This window comes from Haliaeetus albicilla, chromosome W (assembly GCF_947461875.1).
Source record: "Haliaeetus albicilla chromosome W, bHalAlb1.1, whole genome shotgun sequence".
Taxonomy (NCBI): domain Eukaryota; kingdom Metazoa; phylum Chordata; class Aves; order Accipitriformes; family Accipitridae; genus Haliaeetus; species Haliaeetus albicilla.
Window position 1 is genome coordinate 21,639,462 of NC_091515.1, and position 18,922 is coordinate 21,658,383.

The 18,922-nt window shown below is 41.1% G+C and overlaps 1 protein-coding gene across 2 annotated transcripts in view; it reads right to left on the minus strand.

Annotated features, from left to right (window-relative positions):
• The window catches only part of LOC104323343 (ADP-ribosylation factor-like protein 15), a 250,507-nt gene that overhangs the window by 124,069 nt on the left and 107,516 nt on the right, over positions 1 to 18,922 (minus strand). For both annotated transcript variants that reach the window (XM_069775218.1, XM_069775217.1), the window contains one exon: positions 11,764 to 11,972. In XM_069775218.1, the coding sequence (XP_069631319.1) occupies positions 11,764 to 11,972 (209 nt within the window). The remainder of the gene's footprint in view (positions 1 to 11,763; positions 11,973 to 18,922) is intronic.

The following is an 18,922-nucleotide window of genomic DNA, read 5'->3' on the forward strand; positions in this document are numbered from 1 at the left end:
CCGTCGTGGTAGCAATTGGCACCTGTTGTTCTTCAGCCTTCAGCAACCCCACAATCAAAGGGTCTTGGGAGAGACCAGGCAGAGTAGACAGCTGTTTAATTCCCTCCGTCTCCAATGCAGCTATACCAAAGGCCCAATGGTACCCTTTTGGGTCCTTGAAATACCCCCTCCTGAGATAATCTATACCAAGGATGCACGGGGCCTCTGGGCCAGTCACAATGGGGTGTTTATGCCACTCATTCCCAGTTAGGCTTACTTCAGCTTCCAATACAGTTAACTCTTGGGATCCCCCTGTCACACCAGAAATACAAATGGGTTCTGCCCCTTTATAACTTGATGGCATTAGGGTGCATTGTGCACCGGTGTCTACTAGAGCCTTATATTCCTGTGGGTCTGATGTGCCAGGCCATCAAATCCACACTGTCCAGTAGACTCGGTTGTCCCTCTCCTCCACCTGGCTGGAGGCAGGGCCCCTCTAATCCTGGTTAGAATATCCGTTACTCACTTTTCGCACACGTGAATCAGAAGTCCCTTCAAGAGGATCAGAAATGAGATCAGCCCATCTACTGCGTCTGGGGGACTGCTCACGGGAAACTGGAGCAGCAGTTTTCCAAGAATCCTCTTTTCTGGTTGCTTTTTCTCGCAACTCCCGTACCTGTGCATCCAGGACTGAGGTAGGTTTTCCATCCCACTGTCCCTCATGTCCTCTCCATGGTCATGCAGGTAAAACCACAGGTTAGCCTGTCGTGTGTACTTTCTCTCTCCTCTCTCTTGGGCAGAGGAATGCTTACTCCCAATAACTGCGATGCGGGCCTGTACAGGTAAGGAGGAGGACATATCCACTTTGAATTGCTGGAACTCTCGGGACAATTCCTCTACAGCCGAGACACAGGCCCGAAGGGAGGAAGAAATTTCCTTCGTATTACCGGAGTTGGACAGCCAATTCATCCACCGTTTGTCCATAGCCTTCTTTCCAGGACATTACTGCCAATGAGTTGGCATAGGTTGGTGGTGCACTTCGTAGAAACTTCCGCCACATCGGTTGTGTGCATTGGACTTCATCTGGATCTGTGGGTGACTGCGCATTTTCCGGATCATTATAAATCACCTCCAGCACAGCTAATTCCCTCAGGTACTGGATACCTCTCTCCATGGTGGTCCACTTGCCTTGGTGACATGTAACTTCATCCTTGAAGGGGTATCTTTCCTTCATACTTGACAGGAGTCGCCTCCAGAGGCTGATGGCTTGTGTCCCTTTTCCAATTGCCTTGTCAATGCCACCTTCCGTAGACAGAGATCCCAGCTGCTTGGTTTCCTTACCCTCTAATTCCACACTACTAGCCCCATTATCCCAGCATCGGAGCAGCCAGGTAACAATGTGCTCACCTGGGTGGCGGCTAAAATCTTTTCGCATGTCACGCAACTCACTTAGGGATAGAGATCGGGTAATTATTTCAGGTTCTGCCTCTTCCTCCTGTTCTCGCGATGACCCTGGTTCGTCTTCATCTCTCACTAAGCGAACTGATTTCTTTGTGTGTTTCTTTTTCTGTATAGGGGCGACTGATACTGGCACAGGTTGGTTCTCTGGTTTAGCTGCAGTACCTGTCACCGGGGTTGGGGTAGCCACGCTCCCTGTTGCTGGGGTAGGGGTAGCCACGCTGCCTGTTGTCAGGGTTGGGGTTGCCACGGTGTCTGTTGTCGGGGTTTGGGTAGCCACGGTGTCTGTTGTCGGGGTTTGGGTAGCCACGGTGCCTGTTGTCGGGGTTGGGGTAGCCATGGTGCGTGTTGCCCTGTTTTCCATCTTTTCCCCCTTTTCCCCCTGAGGGTGCTGCCTAATATCAAGCAGTGTTTGGTAGATACTGGCTAGGGCCCAGCATAGTGCAGTAAGTTGTGCGTCTCTGGAATAGCCACAGCATTTTTCTTTCAAATATTCTACCACTTCATGAGGGTTCTGTAGTTGTTTGGGAGTGAACTTCCAAGCCACTGGAGGTGAGAAGTTCTCTAGATACCTGCCCATATCCTCCCACATGCCGTGCCACCCATGAATATCCAGCTTTGGGGCAGATCTCTGGGTGGTTAAAGAGCCTTTTTGTAGCCCTAAACAAGACCGGAAACATATTCAGGAGGCATAGCACTAACAGCACACTGGCTTGCGCATCCTAAGGATATTCAAAATTCACAAAAGCTTTTGTAATTAGCCAGAAGGAGAAAAGGGAGGTGAATGGATGGGGGGAAGTATCCCCCCCTAACTTCCCCATGGATTGGGTGCGATTACCAATAAATTCCGATAGAAGGCGCCCGAAGTATGGAAATGATATCACTGCCGCATACAGATACCAGCTTAACCTCATGACCAGTGATGTAATCATTTCATAAGTCGACATTGCCCAGTATAGCAAAATGATAATCCTGACCCCTCTCCCAGAGGTAATAAACGTAACCGCAGGGAATACATAGAGCACATAAGAACTTACACAACACCACCATGTGAACAAATGAACCAACATTGTGACTAGCAACTATTTAACTAATATAAGAAATGCGTATAACTAATTTGTTTTAACATGCTCTGGCCAGATCTGTGGTTATCTCAACCCTTTGGGCGCCAAAAAGGACTGTCGTGGTTTCATAGAATAGAATCATAGAATCATAGAATCATTTCGGTTGGAAAAGACCTTCAAGATCATCGATTCCAACCATCAACCATGCCCACTAAACCATGTCCCGAAGTACCCCGTCTACTCGCTTTTGAATACCTCCAGGGATCGTGACTCAACCACTTCCCTGGGCAGCCCATTCCAATGTCTGACAACCCTCTCAGTAAAGAAATTTTTCCTAATACCTAACCTAAATCTCCCTTGCCGCAACTTGAGGCCATTTCCTCTTGTCCTATCTCCAGCCACCTCTCTTCTAGACCAGCACCCACCTCACTACAATCTCCTTTCAGGTAGTTGTAGAGAGCTATAAGGTCTCCCCTCAGCCTCCTCTTCTATAGACTAAACAGCCCCAGCTCCCTCAGCTGCTCCTCATAAGACTTATGCTCCAGGCCCCTCACCAACTTGGTTGCCCTTCTCTGGACACACTCCAGCAACTCAATGTCTTTCCTGTAGTGACGGGCCCAAAACTGAACACAGTACTCGAGGTGCGAGGTGCTGCCTCACCAGTGCCGAGTACAGGGGAACAATCACCTCCCTCCTCCTGCTGGCCACACTATTTCTGATACAGGCTAGGATGCCGTTGGCCTTCTTGGCCACCTAGGCACACTGCTGGCTCATATCCAGCCAGCTGTCAACCAGCACCCCCAGGTCTTTCTCTGCCGGACAGCTTTCCAGCCACTCTTCCCCCAGCCTGTATCACTGCATGGGGTTGTTGTGACCCAAGTGCAGGACCCAGCACTTGGCCTTGTTGACCTTCATATGATTGGCCTCAGCCCATCGATCCAGCCTGTCCAGATCCCTCTGTAGAGCCTCCCTACCCTCAAGCAGATCAACCCTGCCTCCCAACTTGGCGTCATCTGCAAACTTGCTGAGGGTGCACTCAATCCCCTCATCCAGGTCATTGATAAAGATATTAAAGAGAACCGGCCCCAGCACCGAGCCCTGGGGAACACCACTTGTGACCCGCCGCCAACTGGATTTCACCCCATTCACCACAACCCTCTGGGCTCGTCCATCCAGCCAGTTTTTCACCCAGTGAAGAATACACTTGTCTAAGCCATGAGACGCCAGCTTCTCAAGGAGTATGCCATGAGAGACAGTGTCAAAGGCCTTATTGAAGTCAAGGTAGACAACATCCACAGCCTTCCCCTCATCCACTAGGCGGGTCACCTGGTCATAGAAGGAGATCAGGTTGGTCAAGCAGGACCTGCCTTTCATGAACCCATGCTTGCTGGGTCTGATCCCCTTCTTATCCTGGACTTGCCACGTGAGTGCTCTCAAGACAAACCATTCCATAATCTTCCCCGGTACCGAGGTCAGGCTGACAGGCCTGTAGTTCCCCGGATCCTCCCTCCGACTCTTCTTGTAGATGGCCATCACATTGGCAAGCCTCCAGTCCTCTGGGACCTCCCCTGTTGACCAGGATTGCTGATAGATGATGGAGAGTGGCTTGGCAAGCTCCTCTGCCAGCTCCCTCAGTACTCTCAGATGGATCCCACCTGGTCCCATAGATTTGTGAGTGTCCAGATGGTGTAGCAGGTCACTAACTATTTCCTCCTGGATTAAGGGGGGTATATTCTGCTCTCCATCCCTGCCTTCCAGCTCAGGGCTGGAGTACCCTGAGGATAACTGGTCTTCCTATTAAAGACTGAGGCAAAGAAGGCATTAAGTACCTCAGCCTTTTCCTCATCTCTCACGGCAATGTTCCCCTCTGTATCCAATAAAAGATAAATATGCTCCTTGGCTCTCTTTTTATAGTTAACATATTTGTAAAAACATTTTTTGTTGTCTTTTATGATAGTGGTCAGACTGAGTTCTAGCCGAGCTTTTGCCTTTCTAATTTCCTCTCTGTATGATCTAACAAGATCCCTGTACTCCTCCCGAGTTATCTGCCCTTTCTTCCAGAGGTGATAAACTCTCCTTTTTTTCCTGACTCCTCACAAAAGCTCCCTGTTCAGCCAGGCTGGTCGTTTTCCTTGGCGGTTCGACTTGCAGTGCATGGGAATAGCCTGGTCCTGAGCCATTAAGATTTCCTTCTTGAAGAATGTCCATCCCTCCTGGACCCCTTTGCCCTTCAGGACTGTCTCCCAAGCGACTCTCTCAACCAGTGCCTTTAAGAGGCCAAAGTTTCAGCCCAGCTGGTAACAAAGGACCACGCAGCCGCTAGCTCACTTCTCCCCACCCCTTCCGGTGGGATGGGGAGGAGAATCAGAAAGGAGAAAAGAAAAAAACCCGGAACCTTGTGGGTCGAGATAAGGACAATTTACTGGGACAACACAAAAAGAGAAGTTACAACAACAAGAACGGTGCTAATAAAAGAATATACAAAACAAGTGATGCACAGTGCAACTGCTCACCACCTGAAACCCGACGCTCCGCCACTTCCCCCACCTAAAGCCGAGAGCCCACCCCCCAGTCTGCTCCCCATTTATATACTGAGCATGATGTCACATGGTATGGAATAGCTCCTTGGCTAGTTCAGGTCAGTTGTCCTGGCTGTGCCCCCTCCCAGGTTCCTGTGAAAATTAACTCTATCCCAGCTGAACCCAGGACAAACACTCAAGCTCATAATTTGGGAACAGTCTTTGATTTTTGGGTTCCCTCATACCCACACAGCATCCAAGATTTTTCCAGAAGCATAATGGTATGAAGGCATCCTGGAAAAAAACAGTTCAGCACTGAGATTGGAAAGGAAAAAATTTCATCTCATTTTATAACACTAGGTCATTCTTTCTTGGTCCTTGGCAACTGCAGCATTGTCCCAGTAACATGCATCCAGAATGCTGATGCAAAGACAATCCTTTCCGTATCCTGTCACTCAAAACACATTCTTGTTGTGTAAAGTCTCACATGTATGCCATCATCTCCACATCCAGAGCTGCATGATTCTTTCCCTTTCATAATCTTAGGACTTTTATGCTCAGAAATTGGCAGGAAAGACACTGTTACCCCAATAGGGAAGGGTTCTGCCTCAAAAGTGTTGCGAGGCACCAAAAGCATCCCATACCCAAGCTGAAGTCTGAGCATACACATGTTCCCAGCAAGCTATTTGAGTTGTTGGTAATTATAGATTCAGTTACTTCACAGTGTGGGTAGTGCTGATGTAGCTGAAAATTTCAGGCATATAATTAAATTCCAACTTTAACTACCTACATGGATATGAAATGGATAGCTTTTCTCCTATTCAGTTACTCTTGAACCTCCCTTCTGGCATGACCAATGAAGATGCTCATCATGATCTCCCATGCAGTACGAGAATCTAATTCCTGCAGAAGGGAATGAGACCAGAAATTAATTTCATATGCTGCATGCCAACTCTAATGTAATGATGACTATGTGATCACAATTAACTTGAATACTTTTTTAAATTTAATTCTGTTACATTGAATACCAAATATAAATAATATAGAAAAAGTATGCAAAATGATCAGAGAGCCTCTTGCCTTGGTAAATAAAAGGTCCACAATATATTTAACTTCCCTTCAATCAGTAAACTTATTTTAATACTAAAAGACATTCTGATACTTTCTCTTTAAAAAAAAAAAGGATATGTCCTCATCTTTAAAAAAGCAGCAGCTTGTATTCTTGCACTTGAGAATTCATTCTAATAAATATAAGAAAGATTTCTGAAAGGAAAACACATCCTAAATCACTTATACAATAGCAGAGTTTTCACAAACTTGATCCAATGCATCACTAAATACTTTTCCATTCTTTTTCATCTGATCCTGAGGCCTTTTTCATAAAAATTGTAGCATTGTATTTGGAAAGCAGTTATACAGCCACTAGTTTGTTCAATTTGAAATAGTTATTTATTCTGAAAGAAATCTCTTGCTTATGCAAAATGTCTCAAACAATAATTAAATTTTTGAGCACTCAGGAATTCCTCTGAACAGTAATTTCACAGACACAGAGACCCAAAAGGATCATTATGATCATGTAGTCAGATCTGTATCCAACAGGCCTTAGTATTTCATTTAATTATCTACTAAAGCCCAGCAACTTTTGACCAAGCAAAAAAGGTTTCAGAAAGAACTCTAAAAAGCTGCCCTCTTAGCTCCAGAAGTCTTTAATGAATACTACATAAGCATTCGTAAGTATACAAATATTTATGAAAAACATTTACTAAAAGATGAATACAGATTTTTTTATCTGAACCCATTTGAAAGTTTCTCTAATCACTTTGCTTTTTATTTATACAGACTATGCTCTGACTTCACAGTCACTATGTTCAGTTCTGGAAGGGCAACTCCTCTTTGAATGACATTTTCTTTTGTCCTGGCTAGGAAGACAATGAGGACATTTACTTTTCAAAGAAAATAGTGAAAATAAATGCTTCTTTCATACCTCTCTCTCAACCCCAGAAAAAGTACTTTAACATCTACTCCAGAACCTTCATTGTTAAGGAATAGGGAAAATTATTTCCCAGGTTTTCCTGTATAACCTTCCTCTACTGAGGTTCACTCTAGTGGGATAAGCAAAAAAGGTGAATGAGAAAGGTGGCAGGAGGAAAGGTCCAAGTCCCACTGGGTTTATATATGATGGGTCTTAGAGTTCCACATCACTGTTTTTCTGCACCAGTACCACTTCCACTCTCACCTTCCTCCCACCCCTTGTTTGTGCCTGTACACTAACTTATCCAATTGTCTTGTGAGCTGAGTCTGTTTGAAAATAAGACCAGGAAGGAGAGGAGCAGCAAGTAATTTTTAAGCCCAAACCAGCTCATCACATGGCCACGCAGTCTCTTGGTTTCATTTTAAAATTAAAAAAATACGAAACAGCCAACCAGCAACTGAACAAAGGAAAAAAGGATTACATTTACTGATTAGTATTTCAACTTAGCTTCTCCTGTAATTTTTCCTAATCACTTCAATAATATTAAGTATTTTCTCCAATCATGCCTGCAAAATGAATTAGGTTCAATTGCATTTCATAAATTAAACAAATTAATTGGATATTCTTAAAAATAGTCATTGTTTTGAATTGAACTATTCATGACATTGCTTAATAGTTACAGCATGCAGCTTCTACAATACTGTAGAAACTTCTACAATACTAAGCAACGCATGGAGAAAACACATTAAAAATAAAATATAAAATGTTGAAAAACTGAAGCAACTGCACTTCCCAATAATAAATATAACTAACATCTGTTGCAGAAACTGCTTGGCACTTGTACAGTTTTGTGAAGGATTTTTGTTGTCGATAATTTTTCTATAATTCCTATTACGCACCACTCAGACATTTTCTTTAATTATACTCCAAGGGGTCCTTTCATATCCATTAAAGAAAGGCAACTTGTTGTCTAAAAGAATGCATACATACTTCTAAATTTCAACTGTGATTCATTTGTCTTGTGACACATAAAAAAGTAAAGCAATACCTATATTTAATGGACTTAGCTCTGCAAAAATGTCTAATAAAACTCAATGCTCAACATTTTGTTAAAGCTTTAAAAATGCTCTTTTTGAACTAATAAATGGTTCTATGATGATTCAGCATTTTATTTTCTTTCATTTCACACTTCAATAATGAGGGCAAAACCACAGCAAAGCCTTTAGGAAAGCAAGAAATTTCTATTTCAACATCAGCAAAATTGACCAAGTAAGGCTCCCGCTTTGAATTCACAGCAAATACAGGACATAATTTTTTCAGGGACAAAATACCAGTAACAACTTTGTGACATTCTCCTTCATTTCTTTTTTGTAATTTTGTTTTCCACTATTCTTAAGTAAAGAATTTCAAAGAGCTCGATACAAGTTTGGTTTTTTTTTAAATATGCATAAGCTGTGTGCATTTAACAAAATTCTTGTATTCAGCATTTCATACAGACTCAAAGTAGCAAGACTTGTTTGCTATGAAAATACACTGAAAGATTTTTTTTTTATGAAGAGCATGCAGTAGAAACATATTTAAATGCTACTGTAAGCACATAAAGATCTATTCCTCTACTGAGATATGAAGCAATCAGTAATGATGCAGAGGGATAAGGAGAAAATGAGGGTACTGTCAAGAAAAGAGAAGAAATGCTAACTCTAAATACACAAAAGATTCAGTACAGGCCCAAAAGTCTATCCACATGGGCTCAACTGCAAAATGGAGAGTTAAGTCTATAATTTGCTGTAAAGCAAACTAACTGGTATATGTCACTGTATTGGTTTTGTGTGGCAAGGTTTTGGTAGCGGGGGAGGGTTACAGGGGTGGCTTCTGTAAGAAGCTGCTGGAAGCTTCCCCTGTGTTCGAGAGAGCCCATACCAGCCAGCTCTAAGACGGACCCGCCGCCGGCCAAGGCCGAGCCAATCAGCGATAGTGGTAACGCCTCTGTGATAACATTTTTAAGAAGGAAAAAAAGTTGGGACGCAGAGAAACAGCCGCCGGAGAAAGGAGTGAGAACATGTAAGAGAAACAAGCCTGTGGACACCAAGGTCAGTGAAGAAGGAGGGGGAGGAGATGCTCCAGGCACCAGAGCAGAGATTCCCCTGCAGCCCATGGGGAAGACCATGGTGAGGCAGGCTGTCCCCCTGCAGCCCATGGAGGTCCACGGTGGAGCAGATATCCACCTGCAGCCCGGGGAGGACCCCACGCCGGAGCAGGTGGGTGCCCGAAGGAGGCTGTGACCCTGTGGGAACCCCGCACTGGAGCAGGCTCCTGGCAGGACCTGCGGATCTGTGGAGAGAGGAGCCCACGCTGGAGCAGGTTTTCTGGCAGGACTTGTGACCCCGTGGGGGACCCACGCTGGAGCAGTGTGCTCCTGAAGGACTGCACACCGTGGAAAGGACCCATGCTGGAGCAGTTTGTGAAGAACTGCAGCCCGTGGGAATGGCCCACGTTGGAGAAGTTTGTGGAGGACTGTCTCCCGTGGGTGGGACCCCACACTGGAGCAGGGGAAGAGTGTGAGGATTCCTGCCCCTGAGAAGGATTGAAGCGGCAGAAAATAACATGTGATGACCGTAAACCCCATCCCCGTCCCCCTGTGCCGCTGGGGGGCTTGGTGAAGAAATCCGGGAGTGAAGTTGTGCCCGGGAAGAAGGGAGGGGTGGAAGGAAGGTGTTCTGAGATTTCGTTTTATTTCTCATTACCTTACTCTGGTTGATTTGTAATAAATTGAGCTAATTTTCCCCAAGCTGAGTCTGTTTTGCCCGTGACGGTAATTAGTGAATGATCTCTCCTGTCCTTATCTCGACCTGCAAGCTTTTTGTTATATTTTTCTCTCCCCTGTCCAGCCGAGGATGGGGGAGTGATAGAACGGCTTTGGTGGGCACTTTGGCGTCCAGCCAGGGTCAACCCATCACAGTCACATAGCATAAAGACATTGTTCCTCTCCTGTATTCACTGTTCTCATGAAACCGGAGAAGGAACGTTTCTTAAATGAGATTTATAATCAAAATCTTCAATTAACTTTAAACCCAATTTGGAGGCTTTAAAAAGGAAAAAAGTAGTAAAATAATAAAGGCTTAAAAATATTTGAATCATGTGAAAAAAGCATTTCCATTGATGGAATTTGTAATCTGCACTGCTCTATGAAAAAAGTAAAATCAAAACACCTTGGGTATATTTGGATGAATAAAATGAAACCAGTTGTGTCTCAGGACTGTCATTTTTCTAAGTGGAAGGCTTAGGAATACATGCTTTGCTTTTACACTGCACAATAAACTAGAAGAAACTTATAAACTAATATATTAAAATCTATATTAAATTTCTTTTAAATATTCATTACTTCTTCCTAAATCCAATTTTAGGTGAACAAGACCTAGAACTTGTAGATTCTATCCCTGCATCATTTCAGTTTACCTTTTTATGTAACTTGATATACTAAATCCAAATTCCTTATTTCAGGGGTTTTTTTGTTTTGGTTTGGTTTTTGTTTTGGGGTTGTGGGTTTTTTTTCTTTCTTAAGCACAGATTCTTGGAGGAAAGGACCAATAATTTAATAAAACATTTTACAGTATAGCTTACACAATTCTCACTCTCTTCCTCTGATATTAAAAATGTCACTATACCCTAGTCACATTTACATTTCTCCTTAACACATAATAAGCTTAACATTTTATCCTCTATTTCTTTTTGCTAACTAGAGGCATAAATAGCAATAAAACAATACAGAATGTACAAAAAACTATACTGTACAAATAGCAGTTATCCTACGGATCAATACGTTTTGCAATGAATTAAATTGGCATTCTTCAGAAAGATCATCTTTTTGACAAAAGCACATCTAAGAAAGCAACAATTTTAAATACAAAGCAGCAACACAGTAAGATGCTAAAACAGTTTTGAATCTGCCATAGTAAAAAACACCACTCACGGAACAAACAGGAGATTTCACGTACAATCTTTAATGGGAAGAGTCCTTTAAATGACAGAATGATACAATCAAAGATTAATTTCTTCCTACAACTTTAGAAGAATAAGTGGAGCTTCTCATGAAGAATCGGTAACTTTCAGCATTTCCTCAAAGGTATGTGACATGATAGGAATGTAGGTAAGAAGAATTTTTCAGAAACTTAAGAGCAAAAGGTACACTGAATAGAATAATTATATAATTTACTATGTGATAGCTACAAATTAGACAATGACATTACTCCTTAAAATAAGAAAATCAGAACAGGTTAAGGATTTCAGAACAGGAGTTGCAACTTTGCCCTCACATCAGTACGTAACAGCTAAGAAAAAAGCTTTTACATAAAAGACTACCCATGGCTGCAATCTATTGGTTTAAGCAGTTGCAAAGAATGGAGTAATGGGATAGTGCAAGATTAAAACTAATAGCAAATAAAACCCCAAGCAAAACAAAAAATCACTGTCCCAGCAGCTTCTGATAAGAGTAGTTTAAAAACATCTTTTCTTCCTTAAGCAAAACATGGTGAAAGCAGGAGAACTGTGTTTGTATCCAAGTATTACTTGTCTGTTTTCCAGAACAACTAAGCCTGTATAGAGTGCATTGGACTAAGTTCTTAGGGGCTGGGACTGTTCTTGGTCTGTGTACTTACAGCAAAGAGTAACTGAGGCCAGTCCTTAACTAGGATGTCAGGGTAATATGTAATACTGGGTCAGTGGTGTGCAGATAGTAAATACAAACAGGCAAGATGCTGCCACGTTAACATACCTCTTGTACGGAGCGAGCTGCTGGCTTGTCTTGATGATTGGCCAGTATTAAAAACGGCAAAGTACATAACTGTGGGTGCTGGAGAGCAGAATGCAGTTCATTCCTAGCAGTTTCTAGATCATCTTCAGAGGAGGCACTGTCTAATACAAATATTACCCCTTGGGATCCTTGGTAGTAACGACTCCAATATTTCCTGATATTGTCAGTCCCTTTCAAGACAATAATAAGAACTAATTAAAACAAGTATAGTTAAACAGATTTAACACTTGTATTTGAAAATAACCCTTCTACTTAGAACAATCAAAGCAATGGACTAAATTTTCTCTCCTAAATATACATCATTGAAAGAATAAAAAGGAAAAAAGCAACCATAAATCCAACACACACACAAACGTCAAACTAATGTTTAAATAAGGAAGGAATTTGACTCAATGCAGCTCTTCATCCCTGAAAGTTTCTGCTCCATTAATAAGTACTGGCAGAACTACTATGCTCTCAGTGCCACCTAGCCTAACCCCATACCTTCTCACTGAAATATCTTGGTATTAATATATAAACCTTTGCCCATTCTTTTTTCCTTAGCCCTGCAGCTCCTTTCATAACCTGTAGCTTCTGTTATGGCAGTTGCTCATTTCTGAGCATGATAAGGTCTTCCAGTTCATCTCCAAACTATCAGGCAAACACTTCATAACTGGAAAAAAAGTGTCAGGAAGGCCTATTAAAGTTGTAATTAGACACTTAATGAGGAGAATGGTGATACAATAGTGAGTTGAACAGTGACAACATGCAAAGGCATTCATTTCAACTGCTTTTGCTCTGTCAGCCACACTAAGGATTCTGGAAGAGCCCAACAGCAGACACATGAGTGACTATACAGGCTTATGTGCCACAGTAATTTTTAGGACACAGTTCAGCGGCACTCAGCCATCTCAACAGAAGCCAAGCAATAAGGTTATCTATAGAAAGCTTTTGTCTCCCCTGGAGAGTAGCATATGTTTGTAACACTGAGGTAGGAAAAAAATAATTGTATTTGACAGCTGTCAAACTATCTAAACTAAGATTTGGATATGGGCTATTCTTTGTCTGTCTGAATCTGGCACTACACTCATGGGGACTAACACTAAAAAGTGAACAGCAGCAGCAATACTTTAGTAGAAAGCTTGACATGTCTGCAAGACAGTGGTTCGCAGAAATGTGCTGAAAGTATCTTTTACAGACACTATTCTTACTTTGAGATAGAGAGAAGTGAACTTTAATGTAGACATAGATACCAAGTGCTGATAATAATAAAATTCCATTTTTTTGTGAAACAAAACAACTACACAAAAGTTCTGACCAAAACGTAGGCACAAAATGAGAATTTAATGCAACATAATTACTATAACATTGATATGATACTTAAAACATTCACTTAATTTGTACACTGTGCAACAGAAAAGACAGCCACTAAACAAAGGTGAAGAAATCAATATCTAAGAAGGAATTTACACCATACACTTTAGGCATCCAACTCAGAGTATTCAAATCTCGCTACATGAAGTTACTCCCTTCTCTGTACCAGCCACACTAGAACCTTAATTAGCCAATTTAGGTGGCTAATGAATGTTGTGAACACACACATCTTCCTATAGAGGATATTGAAGTCAGACCTGAACAGTGTTTTTCTGCAAGAGATCTAAAGAGATGGTTAAAGGTAAACAGTCATGGGATTTAGTCAAGACCTTGCTTAATTTCTCTATTAATTTAATCAGACTCATAAAGTAACAACACACAAATAGGATAGGTGTTTCATTTATTTTATCAACTTCTGAAGATCAACATTACTTATACAGAAGAGGGATTGCACTGAAAGTTAATTCTATGTTTCTGTACCACCATAATATCTATCGATTGTACTTGTAAAGAATTTCATAGCATCTGTTAGATGTCCCAGTCTTTCCAAACAGCTATGTATGTCAGAACCAAGTAGAGCAAGTTGCCAGAGGGACACTATTTACATAGCCACACACAGCAGTGTTGCAGGCTTCTGAAGTATCACATTACTTTAAAAACTGGTAGAGAATAATTTTCAGTGAACTGAAAGGCCAACGCCATGATCAGTTCTTTGAAGGTCTTTTTTTTTTTTCCCCTAGCAATATAACTTCTGTCTTATCTACTCTAAACTTCAGCCAGCTACTTTTCAACCACATGTCGCTGCCAGACCCTGAGTCTTATCTCTGTAACTGTACTATTTCTAAGGAGAAAAATTGTGTGGTGAAATGCAGAGCGTTTGACCTCTTGTATCCAGGCACATGGAAGAAAGCAGCACATGGATCCCTACATGAGACACTGGAGCCAGAAAAGCAGTATGCTGATTTGTTGACCTTATGGCCCTGTCTTTTTGGTTCAGGTTCTTTAGCTGGTGAACTTTGTTCCTCCACATTGACTGTCCCAAAAGAAACACCACCAAAGCATAGTAGTCCTTTTCTCTCCAGCCCTGGCCAGTCACCATGGCATAGTTCTAAGAACCACCTAATAATGCCCAACAAAACTTGGTATTTCCTTCAAGATTTTCCATTAGAATAGTGACCTGCTCTGAACTTGCTTATGCTTCAATTCTGATGAAATCACAGCCTGAGGTTTAAGAATAAAAAAAATTTGTACTAAGCAGACAAGAAAGAAGACTGAGAAAGTCTGTACCTCGGGGTGCCATTTTAACTCATTTTTCTAACAAATGCACTTGAAAAGTAATTCTTGGCATCAATAAGCTATCAGCAACTGGAAATCACAATTTCTACAAGACAAATAAGCTTATATTCTTTTGCCTTAACTCTTCATATCCAGGGAGCACAACCTGTTCTCAGCTTCTTTCTCCAGAGCATTAGGTAGTATGTTGTGGTGCTATCCTGGGCAGGAAACGCTGGCTTATGTATAATGATCCAGCCATCGCACTTCACGGTATGACAAATTTAGTCTTACAGAACAAGCAGTTGTTTTTAAAGGTGTAGTTTAGCACAGACTATTCTATGAATTAATCTTTTCCTCTATTCCAAAGGTTTCTAAGACAGGGAAATTCAAAGTCCAAGTTCTCCGACAATCCAGAATGTAATGTGCATCCATCAAACATCCTCAGGCTCTCAGAGACTACCGAAATGAAACCAGAAATTTAACTGGTACCCAAAATGTCCTATCAAACAATAGTAACACAAGATAAGCATTTAGGTTTGTCAGCCTAATACCATGTGTTGCTCTAACAGCTTTGCAGGCACATGGCTGTTTCCTAAATCACTTCATGCCTAAACTAAGTTTAAAAAAAAAACAAACAACAAAAAAAACCCCAAACCACTCAGGTAAAAATCCCCAAAGCATCAGAAAAACATAACAACAATTCACATTAGACCTAGGGAACATGTTATACAAGGGGTTCACTAAAATGTGACATTCAGTGTAGTATTTTTGTAGTATTTTGCTCAGAGACAGGCAAGAGCCATGACTCGTGCCCAGACATACAATTTGTTTCCCTCAGCAACAAATCCACAGGAGCCAAAAGTCATGTGATATGACTAAAACATCCCATTTACAAATAAATTGGGAAAAAAAACCCCTAAACAACCAACCAACCCACCACAATGCAATCATGCTACTTATTAGAAAAGATAGTATTCAGTCATCAAACATAGGTTTGAATTACTTTATAAAAGGAAAAAACCAACCTCTCTTCTAATAGAAAAACTATGAGGTGCTGTAATTAAAAACCCCAGTCATTCAGCATTACTACAGGGCAGGTTAATTCAACTAACTGTTCAAAATTTTAAAAAGTTTTCATTTGTAATTTTTTAAATATCAAATATAGAAATTCTTTTTGATTATCAGCCAAGGGTATAGTGTTTCCATATTAATACAGTTTATTATTTTTATCAGTGCCAATAAATACCTTCTCGAATGCCCCTTGGAAGCTGGGGGGAAGAGTTTGAGAGTTATGTGCAGTTTAATACACATCCAAAACAGGTTGCACTCCTGTAAATATTATGCAAAATGCAGAGCTGCAAATCTTCCTTTTAACTATGAATACTTCTGTTTACATCTTCATTCACAGCAGTCTGAGGCTACCTTCAATTCCCTCCTTTTCAGTACTTAAAGGAGAACAGAACACAGCATTACAGGAAAAAATTCACTGAAAGCAATTTGTTAGTTGTCAAACTTGCAGCAAGTCTCCATCGAGAGCACAACAAATGTCACGCAGCCCTTGCTTTAAGATAGTCTAGCCTGTGCATGAAAGCTCTTATTCACCTCAAAACAGAAGGAGGAATACATCACAGCTCCAGAGAAGTTATATTCTCAATCCAGGGAAGAACTTTTTTTCCTTCCCACCAAAAATAGTTAACCTGGGGCCATCAAAGACTGCAGGCTGCAACCAGTTTTTCTGCCACTTCAAGTATAACATCCACTCCCCTGAAATAAAGACACCCACCTATTTTGAAGGTTATATAGTTGATAAAAAGTTACATAGTTAATTCCTCTACTGATATTAAACAGACAGTTTATAACTAGCAAAAAGATTAAAAGATGACAAGGAATATGTCAACTGCACCACAAAAAATCTTCTTGCCTGAAAGACTGCCCCATTGGTGGGGGAGTAAGAAGGAAGGGAAGGGAAAAAACCCAACAACTCTTGTATGTTCTTGCAAAATTTTTAAATATACCCTACCCCCTCCCTGAAAAACCTTATAAAAAGGCTTTTGAAATAACTGTTTCTAAATCTATGTAGGATTTAAAACTTCACTTTCCATCACTTCCTCACAAGGAAAACTGCCATGTTCTCTTAGGTAATCAGGAAGATGCTTGAAATTTTAACACATTTTTAAGAGATCTGGCTGCTTCTTATCTATCTCAGACATACTTTCTGTTTAGATCTCCCAGTAATCCTCTTGAAGAAATACAGCATATGGATTTTTGATTTTTTACATGAGCTATTTTTCAACCTGTTTTCTCCTTTTTATTACAAATAAAGTTATAAATCCTTTCTAAGATAGGCACTTTGTATGTACATGCAATATGTCCAGATTGACAGACACATCCACACACAGATACAGAAGTTTCTCGCAGGTGTAATGTCAGTCACCCTTCAATAGCTATTTTGTATTGCTACTGCTTATTGCTAAGCAGCAATACAGATGCTAAGCCAAAACCTTCCTCAAGGTTCAAAAGTTCCAGGACTTTTGCTTCCTAGGGTTTAAGACCAAGAGATCACAGCCTGCTTTCTCCAGCTTTTCAGGCACTGTACTCCTGCAATCATACACAAAGCATGGCAGCAGGGAATTGGCAGGGTTTTTTTCCCTCAAGGAGGAACATTTTGAGATTGCTAGATCAGCTATATTCACTGCAGCAATTCAACAACACTGAACAAACAGCATAAAAGAAACAACTCCAAAAATGCTGAGGAATTCTCCCTTTATCTTCAATATATACAAAAAACAGAAATATGCATAATTTATTGTGCTTATTTCTACTTTTCTTATCAAACTGAAATTTATGGAAACCATCTCTGTCATCTCTTGTCTGCCTTCCAGGCTTCCCCAGTGAGATTAATCTTGAAGTCAAGCCTTCAGTATTTTCCCTATTAGGTAACTTAGGTGCTGTCTCCAACTTTGAATCTCTACCTATTCAGATATTTAAAACTGTTAGAACAACATTTAGGTTGCAAGCACTTGGAAGTTTTAAAAACACCATATTTACACTTGCCTGCAAAAAGTCAGTTTGATCTACTTCAGCATGTGCATTACACTACCATCTTAAAATAAAACACGCAATTTGAAACAAAAATCTCCTGTTCTAGTCAGGACCATGAAGTTAATTAAAAGTTCATAAAAGTTCCTAAAAAATCTTACAGATTATTTTAAAAGGAAGATAAGAAAATATGTGCCTTGCGATATGCTCTAAGAGTTATTTAAGTCTGAAGCTTTAATAGTTTGCAGTAGGTGGCACACCACACTAAACTGGACTTTATGTATGACAGCCATTCTCAAAATCACCTCCTTTTTTTTTTTAAATTTTTAAAGGCACAAACACACAGCAAATGGTTGGCAACAAGAAAATCACCTACCAGTTTCCTTTCTACCTATTAACCCATCTCTGCCCTCCCTCCACCTCTGCTGAAGGACAGCTGGGATCTCAGAAGAGCAGCACAGCTCCCCAGGCTGACAACTGCTGTGAGCACCCAGCAAGGCTCAGATGTACCTTCTTCTGAGCTGCAGTCACACACCTTTGGTAACACTGCAGGTAATCTCAAATAAAGCTCAAAACACTCTTTATGCATCTATCTTTATGATGGCACTTAAGACTAGTAGACATACCACAGCTGTGTTAGTTCTGTCTGTCTAGCCCTTCCGCTGACTGGCTCACAAAGTTTGAATCTGCTCTAGCCTTTGAAAGGATCAAAGCCATTTCTGGCTAGAATAAAAAATAAAATCTTTGGGGGGGGGGAATGTTCATAAAACGTAGGTATCTTTTCTGATGCTAAACTAGGCTGCTATACTCTACCCTTTGATTCAGCCTGAAGAAAATGGAGTTGTAAGTGCAACAGGAGACAGAGAATTTTTAGCAAACCAAAGTTTCTACTTTTCTCTCCACAAAACATCCCATCAACAAAAAAGCAGCCCCCCGCCCCACAAAAAAATGTAACTAGGAATTTTTGTGTTTTGCTTATCCTATTGTACATAGCTTTGATAGGTGTTGCTTACATGGCTCCTACTTGTTTTGAATAAGATAGGCAACAGATTGTCTATTCACACCATAAAAAGCTAATTGTAGAAAAAGAATGCTTTCAAAGAACAGTGGAAAGATGGCTACTGCTGAATCCTTATCTGAGCTTCCTCAGGAGTAAAGTTAAGATCTGTAAGCAGATGCAAATGATCTCTCTTATCTATGAAATGAGGAAATTATGTGACAGAGCCTGGGCTTAGGCACCATTTGAACAGCAGACTGAGCATGATTGATAGCAAACAGATCTAGCTTTAATGCTTTCGGAAGCTGAATATCTCTCTGCGACTCATAGCTTGGACAGCTCATCAGGGTCATCTAAAAATTTCATCTGCTAAGACATTCTGTAAACTGTTAGATGCAGCTATGTTGCAGATGGCATTGCATGCACTCCACAACCAGATTTTGTAGAGGTGTCAAC